The following is an 8,116-nucleotide window of genomic DNA, read 5'->3' as shown; positions in this document are numbered from 1 at the left end:
TGACTAACACAAGTAGTTAACCTCTCGGAGTTTCACTAAGGACTAGAAAAGATGTTTGTGAAAGTGACTACTATAGGCCCAGCTCATAGTGGATACTCCATGACTGTTATACCCCTATGTCCCTTCTTCTATTAGGCTCAGGATGAAGAAATGTTTGATTAGGTCAGAAAAGAAAATTCTAGAAGAAAACATACTAAAACTCTCTCAGGGAGAGTGCTGGGGAACAGCACAGAGTATGTACACGAACTTTTGCATACCTCTACAAAATCATGATTATGTATTTCCTTTTATCATCATAAATAACTTTGTTAACAGAGTCTGGAACTTAAGGTTTTCATTTAAATATTAAGTCTCACTGAATTCCCTGTTCTACAATGCAGAAACTTTCATCTTGTGATATATTCTGCAAGATCTTTGCTCAGCTCATGGAACTTACACTATGCTCAGAAATGTCCCCCTATCTTTGCTGACTTAAGCATTGTTTTGTTTTTGCCATGCCCTGAAGAGTTCAAAGTCCATATTAAAATGTCAGGGTTTTGCAACCTTTGCCAATGCAAGCCCAGCAAGAATCCCCAAGCCCTTGTCAACATCCTTGTCATCAAAGCTGAAAAATACTAGTTTAACTTCCCTGGACGCTGTTTCTGAAAAATGTTTATGTAAAACAATGGTAGGAACACATGTGGACACCTACTTTTTACTCTTTAAACCTTAGCTTATTTCCTCTTCTGTCATCTGCCTTCTTTTCTTTGATTTTCCAAATCTGGTTTCATTCAGCTCAAAGTCACCACTTCTGTGCCAGTCAGCAGAGACAGAACTTTAACTCAAAAGAACTTATGACTTAAAAAAAAAAAATGTGCATGTGGGTTGATATACAGGCTCCTATAACTAGAAGCCCAGGAGGTAGATTGAGCTTCACTACTGACCGAGTCCAGGGCCTGCAATGATGTCATCTGAACTGTCTTTCTTGCATCTTTCAGCTTAGTTTCAATTCTGCCAATGGGCAAAAACAGGAGCCCTGGAAGCCCCCGATTCATATTCTTCCAGCTTAGCAACCCCAGGAGGGCCAGAGGAGGGAGGTGACTGATCTTTTTTCCAGTGTCTACATATAAATTTAGGGCAGGATTCTGGTTGACCAAGCTTGTGATATATACCCATGACAGTGGCATGCAAGAGAAGATAAATTCCATGATTGATGATCTGATCAGGATCAAATGAAGTAAGTGTTGGGAGCTCCCCAAAAGAAATTGGGATGCTGAGAAGGTAAAATACACACAAGAAAGAATTTTTGAAAAATAATGTCCCCCCATTTTCACTTGTCTATATATCATAGCTATTTACAGTCACCATGCATCTTCTCCCATTAAGAGATAAAGAATCTGGGCTGGTCGTGTGACTTACTTTGACCAATAGGATAAAGCAGAAGTGAAGGCAACCTTGAATTGCTGGAAAAATGAGACTTGGAACAGAGCCCTGTCAGTCCTCTTGTACTCAGATAGTGAGAAAGCCCTGCCAAGACCTACAGAGCCACCAATTGAGTAAGTTTTGCAGAGCCCAGCTTTGATTGGCAGAAGTGCCAGCCAACATACAGATGCAGGAACAAAAACAAACCTTTATGAGTGCATACTCCTGAGGTTTTTGTGGTTCTGTTGCAGCATCAATGTGGCAAAAGATAACAGATAAACTTTGTATCTACCAGACCTCTCTCTTATCCCCATTCTGCAGGCAGAGGTAGGCATCCCTCCCATGTACTCATAACACTTACTTACACAGCCCATATTATACTGTGACAGTGTTTATACTGAGTTATAATCATTTATTGTAACTACTTGTTTACACATTTATCTCCTTGCCACTAAGTTATTTTAGGGAGGAATTTTTAAAAAATCTTTTTGAGCCCAACACTCGGCACAATATGTAGTAAAGAAAAGAAACTGGTTAAACGTTCTTAGTAATTATAAGTGACCAAATCACTAGCCAGGTTGAATATCTTTCCTTGGGTATCAGGGTCGTTTGTTTTTCCTTCATGAATGTTTCATAGTTTTCTGTATGTGTTTCTACTGGATAGCTTCTCTTTCTTCCTCTTAATTTGTGAATCTTTAAAAATATTGCTTCCATATGTATTCTTTGTCAGATCCATGTATTGAAAACATTTCCTGCCAGCCTGTAAACAAACTCTTTCCCTTTTATTACAGAGTACATGAATTGTCTAATGAGGTTTAACTTTTTAATCTTCCCTTTATATTCCATTCATGCATGTATGCTCAGTCACTCAGCCGTGTCTGACCCTTTGAGACCCCATGAACTGTAGCCCACCAGACTTCTCTGTCCATGGGATTATCCAGGCAAGCATGCTGGATTGGTTTGCCATTTCCTCCTCCAGGGGATCTTCCAGATCCAGGGATCGAACCCGCATCTCCCACATTGCAGGTGGATTCTTTACCACTACACCACCTGGGAAGTCAACAGTCCGTCTATTTTGTGTTTATTTAAGCATGCCCCCTTTATTCCCGGGTCATAAATGTACCTTCCTATATCACCTGTTAAAATTCTGGGAGTTTTGTTTTTTTTTATTTCAGTCTTTAAACTGTGTGGAGCTCACTTTCACAGATGGTTTAAGGTAGGGATTCAATTGCCTCAGCATCATTTAATGGATATTTAAACTTCCCCTTCACCTGAAAGTGAAAGTCGGTCAGTCCTTTCCCGACTCTTTGCGACCCCATGGGCTATACAGTCCATGGAATTCTCCAGGCCAGAGGACTGCAGTGGGTAGCCTATCCCTTCTCCAGAGGATCTTCCCCACCCAGGAACTGAAGCGGCTCTGCTGCATTGCAGGCAGATTCTTTACCAACTGAGGCACCAGGGAAGCCCAGACACTGGCTCGCCTTCACCTGGGATGCAGCTAGCAGCGGGTTTCTCTGTGTGCAGGGCTCACGTCTGGCTCCTCTGCTTGGCTGCAGTATTTGTTGTTGCCTGCACAAACACCCAACCTTCTGTGTTCACACAAGTCCCTCCACCTTGCTCTTTTTCTTCAAACGTGCTTTGGCTATTTCTGGCTCTTTATTTTTCCATATTCACTTTTACAGTTACCTTGTCAAGTTATCCGTCACACCCTTATACCCACTAGAGTTGTCAGAATTTTGTTTGGAAGTACATTCAATTTTTAGGCTGATTTGGGGGAGAATTTACGACTCTAAAAATGGAATCTTCCTATCCGCTAAATAATGTAAATTCACCATTTGTTAGATTTCATCTGCCTCCAAAATATACCCAGAATCCAGTAATTCTCACCATAACCAACTTGGTCCAAGCCACGATCATCTCTCCCCTGGCCAACCAAAGTCGCCTGCCTACGGGCCTTTCTGCCTCCACGTCACTCCTCCACAGCAGCGGGGGGAGTTTTGTGAAGACATAAATCAGGTAATGGCCCTGGCACCATGGCAAACCGATTTGTCTACTCCGTGCCAGATTCCACACTTTGGGAAACAGTGGCTTAAATGAATGACTGAGACGATGCTGGTAACTGGGAAATGATCAAGAAAAGGAGGCGGAGTGGGTAGCCTTTCCCTTCTGCAGGGGACCTTCCCAACCCAGGGACTGAACCCAGGTCTCCCGCACTGCGGGTGGATTCTTCACCGAATGAGCCACAAGGGAAGCCCAAGAATACTGGAGCGGGTAGCGTATCCCTTCTCCAGAGGATCTTCCGGATCCAGGAATCCAACAGAGGTATCCTGCATTGCAGCGGATTCTTTACCAACTGAATGAGAAGATGAGTGAGTGAGTGAGAAGATGAACAAGATGCTGGTAACCGGGAAATGATCAAGTAAAGCAGGCGGTCTCCTGGAAACCAAAATGGGAACCGAGGCACTGGCCTGAGCAGAGCCCCCCACCGCCGCGAGGATGAACTTGGGAGTGCCTGACCGAGTCAGAAGCAAACGCGCGGGCACAGCGGTTCCGCTCTTGGACCAGCCGGAGGCTGCGCCCAGAGCGCAGTGACAGCGAGGGCGCGTCCGGGCCTCCTGGCCTCGTGGCCGCGCACGGGGGCGCGCTCCGAGGGCGCGCTCCGGGCGGCGGCTGCGGCGGCGCGCGGGGCCGCCGTGGCGGGAGAAGCGCTTCCGGTGGCGGCGGAGGCGGCGCCGAGCAGGTTCTGAGAGCTGCGCGGGCGGTGGCCCGGAGGGAACGGTGAGTCGCGGGCCTGGGTGCAGGGGGTGGGAAACGCGCAGGGAGCCGGGCGGACGGGCGCGGGCTGGAGCTGGGGCGCGCGCCCGCGGGCGGCTGCTGGGAGACCCCCGCCCCCACCCCGGCTGGGAATTCAAAAGCCCCCTCGGCCCGCCCGCGACTCCCCGGGCCAGGGGTCCCGCACCTTGGAGACCCCACCTGCCGTCCCGCTGCCTGGGCTCCGCACTCCGGCAGCCTGACCTCCCGCGAGCTCCGCCCGGAGCCCTGCGGTGGAGCGGGTCCCCCGGCGCGGAAGGGGGTCTGCATCCGCGCCCGCCCGCGCTCAGCCACGCTGTCCCCGGGACCGCGTGCCGAAACCCGCCGCGGGGCGGACGCCAAGATGGCTGCCGCGGGGACGCGTGCGGGCGAGGGCCGGGCGGCCAGGGGCCCCGACCCCCAAGCCCCAGCGCCTGGTCAGAGCCCGCCCGGCCCCGGCCCTGGAACGGGCCGTCTAGTAGGGAAGACACAGGCAGGTGATGGAAGCAGTCGTGGTCCCGCTCAGAGCTGGCATCTCAGTGCTGACCTCCTGAGCTTTCTCACTTGCCACGGGCCTCTAACCTTCTGAGAACGACAGTAGCCACAATGTCTGCTAAGTGTGTGCCGGCGATCCAGGTCCATGCACTTTTACATCACATTCCTGCAGCCCCGTGAGGTACTTGGCCTTGCCTTCCTAATCCCGATGAGGAAGGAAACTCTGGATCTCAGAGAGGTTGTGTGTCCTGCCTAAGGTCACACAGTGGGTCCTCTGTAGTCTCAGCTTAAGTGTCACTTCCTCAAAGATGCTTTCCCTTGGCTGCCTTGCTTGACGTTGTCTCCTCCTGCACATATCCGTTGTTACATTACCCCTTTGATTTTTCAGTAAGAGAATTTGTCACCAGTTGGAATGAACTGCTGACTTCCTTGTTTGAGTCTCTGCTTGTGGTCAGGGCCTCTGCTCGTCTTGCCCATCTATCTGTTCCCTGCACCAGGGCAGCCCTCATTGAATATTTGTTGAGGGCCTGAATGAAAAAGCGTAGCATGGGTGACTTCAGAGCTTGGACACTGAATCACTCCATGAGCCACTCACTGCCTTCTGAACCCCCATAGCATTTTGTTTGTACTTATCTCAAAGTTGTAATCTCTCTTCTGCCTCCTCCTCTAGATTTTTCCTTGCATGCCTCTAGCTTGTCTCTTCCTGCGCCCACCCCCAGTTTGTTGAGCTGCTTCCTTGTTTCAGGCCTTGTAATAGGTGTGAGATGGATATGCAAGTGAATAAGGAAGCTTTGCCACTCTTGTGGTGTTGAACTTGGACTTGCCATGTAAGACTGACTTGCCATATGAGAGCCATATAAGATGAGAGGGAATCTGGGTCAATGAGGCTCCACCAGGAGGCTCTGGGACCTCAAGCAGCTCCTTTATCCCCTGAGGACTGTGGGTGTCTGGTTTGTAAAAAATGATGGTGTTTGGAGAGGTGGATATATCAGTTTCTCTCCAGCTCTAATATATAATTGCTCTAAGTCTGTATTCAAGGGTTCAGTTGAGTGTGCAAGCATTTAAAGTCCCATGGACTTTCAGGAAAGTGTTGATACCTGAGTTGCAGTTGTCAGAGAAAAAGCTGTAGCTATAATTCAGAATCAGGAAAATATTTAGAATGCTTTTAATAGTCTGTAGAAGTTTTATGAAATCCCATGTGGATGAGTATAGGAGGAAGCGGAGAGGACAGCACCAGCAGCAGTGACCCTTAGAACAGATACATCATACAGCTCCTTTGTTCTCTGATGCCTTGGAATGAAGGATAGCCTCTAACCTACTAAGCAAGCAGTGGTTAGATGCATTCGATTAGAGTATAGATGTGAGTGGGACAAACCTTTTGTTTGAGGTTAAAGGTAAGCAGTCAGCAGGCAGTCGTTTCTTTAAAGGCTGACGATGGCCTCAACATTGAAAAGTTATTGTCAGAATACAAATCAAACCTACAGTTAGTTAACTTAATTATACAAAGTTCAAAATTATTAAGTTTTTGATTACTTATTACTTTGTGAAATAGACAGTATATATAATCTGTGACTTAATTCTTTAAAGTAGGTGGTAAAATGTGCAACTTGGTATGTCCAAAGTACTAGAGTTTGGGAGTATTTTATTATTTTCATAGGCTGATACCACTATCTCAAGTATAAACCAGTAGAATTTTTTTTTTAATGGATAAGAACTTCACTCATCATAAGAAATTGATTAAGAAACTCAAAGGTGATCTTGAGGACCATCGAAATATGAACAATGATTATATTGTCACCTGTGTGTTTTGAAGTTCAGCTAAGAATGGGGTCTTCCTTGTGAACTGGGAGGTGGGGGGCGGAAATGGTGGCAGGGAGACAGACAGAAGGCAGTCATTCCCCCATGGCTTCTTGATTCTACATGGGCCCTATGTCTTCATGCAGACCTCTCCCTGAAACAGAGGAAGGTATGCCACAGAAAGTCATTGCTGAGATTTGAAAGAATCTGCTTCTCGGCACAGGATTCAACTTTCTGTCCTATAAATTCATCTCCTGGGTGGCCACACCCATAAGAAAGGAATGCTGTGTGCTAATGACTATGTCAAAGCCAAATTAGGAAATGTGCTTCTTAAATAAATGTTATTGCTGTTGCCAGACACATCACTTTTGGCCTCACAAGGGTCTGGAGTGAAAGAAAGCGTTAGTTGCTCAGTCGTGTCCGACTGTTTGCAGCCCTATGGACTGTAGCCCTCCAGGCTCCTCTGTCCATGGGAGTCTCCAGGCAGGAATACTAGAATGGATTGCCATGCCCTCCTCCAGGGGATCTTCCCGGCCCAGGGATCCAACCCGGGTCTCCTGCTTTGCTGGCAGATTCTTTACTATCTAAGCCACCAGGGAAGCCAAGCAGGATATAAAATCAGGTAGAAATGCCATCTTGGGCATGACAGTTGGTTTCACTGAGTAGCTTTACAAAATAGGGGGAAGTTTCTTAGCTGAAGTGAGAGTTTAGCCATCTAGTAACACATGGAAAGTCGGGTGTCTGGTACACAGTGGGGGCTCAGCCACGTCCGCCTCCAGGGACTGGGATAGGGTATATCGCACTCTCTGGCCCTAACTGAGTAAACCAAGGCAACCAGATTCCTTCTCAGCTTTTTCAAATGCAGTTATCTTAACTAACAGTAAGCTTCAGTTTAATAATTATCATTGTTAATCTTTAGCCTGGGTTAAAGGCCTTTCCCAAGTCCCTGGGAGAGCGCATTCCCTGATAGTTTGTTGTCTGTGAAGTAAATAATTCTTCTTCGTCTTTTTTTTTTTTTTCACAGTAGTTAAGCATTTTCTTGGCATGTAACTTGAAGTTTGAGATAAAGCCTGTCTTAGGAGAAAAGTGTTTTTCTCAGGTGTTCCTGGTCATCCTCAGGAAGTTCAGGCAGCCAAGCACTGTTATTCCCCTCTGGTCCCACCACACCAGCGGCCACTGTATTTACGGACAAGACTTCATCAAGTGAGGACAGGAGAGTCCGTGTGTTAGTGATGATCCTACATTTGTCTGTCGCTTCACAGTTTAACTAAAGGTCAATAAAGCCCTCCTGTACATCTGTTTTATAATCCTTTCAACTCTGTTAGCCAGCCCTCATCTCCAGCTTCAAGATGAGACATGCTTGGAAAGGAAGTGACAGAATCAAGACTCTAATGCAGACTGCAGTGGTTCAAGTCCAGTTCTCATTCTGTGGGTTGGTTGTCAGGGTAGATGCTCGGGCAGCCAGGACGCAGGGTGAGGGTTCTTCCTCACAGGACCCAGCCAGCATCTAGCGTGGGTGGCCATGGAGGCGTCGAAATGTTTCCCCAGAGAGAGGGTAAAAATCTTCCCTTCATCAGAAGAGCATTTGGTTATTAATGTTTACTCACAAGTTTTATGTTCTTTACCACGTAGT

At 47.2% G+C, this 8,116-nt stretch overlaps 2 protein-coding genes across 2 annotated transcripts in view; both read left to right on the top strand.

The window, feature by feature from the left end:
• Window positions 1-3,624: 3,624 nt before the first annotated feature.
• SFXN1 (sideroflexin 1) overlaps window positions 3,625-8,116 on the top strand; it is a 51,829-nt gene continuing 47,337 nt past the window's right edge. Inside the window, exon 1 of the mRNA XM_043470676.1 lies at window positions 3,625-4,179. The gene's annotated coding sequence lies outside the window, so the exon portion shown is untranslated. The remainder of the gene's footprint in view (window positions 4,180-8,116) is intronic.
• LOC122444005 (translation initiation factor IF-2-like) lies at window positions 3,813-6,983 on the top strand. Its single transcript, XM_043472812.1, has 3 exons — window positions 3,813-3,820; window positions 3,967-4,115; window positions 4,185-6,983. Exons 1-3 carry the CDS (start codon window positions 3,813-3,815, stop codon window positions 4,778-4,780), a joined length of 753 nt encoding a protein of 250 aa, XP_043328747.1. The 3' UTR covers window positions 4,781-6,983.

Source organism: Cervus canadensis, chromosome 6, assembly GCF_019320065.1.
Source record: "Cervus canadensis isolate Bull #8, Minnesota chromosome 6, ASM1932006v1, whole genome shotgun sequence".
Classification (NCBI taxonomy): Eukaryota; Metazoa; Chordata; class Mammalia; order Artiodactyla; family Cervidae; genus Cervus; species Cervus canadensis.
The sequence above is the reverse complement of the archived record's forward strand: the minus strand, read 5'-3'. Positions and strand labels throughout refer to the sequence as shown.

Excerpts from the sequence above, each read along its gene's own strand:
- LOC122444005 (XM_043472812.1), top strand. Across the intron at positions 4,116-4,184 it reads TGGCGGGAGAAGCGCTTCCG|TCGCGGGCCTGGGTGCAGGG; the intron begins GTGGCGGCGGAG and ends GGGAACGGTGAG.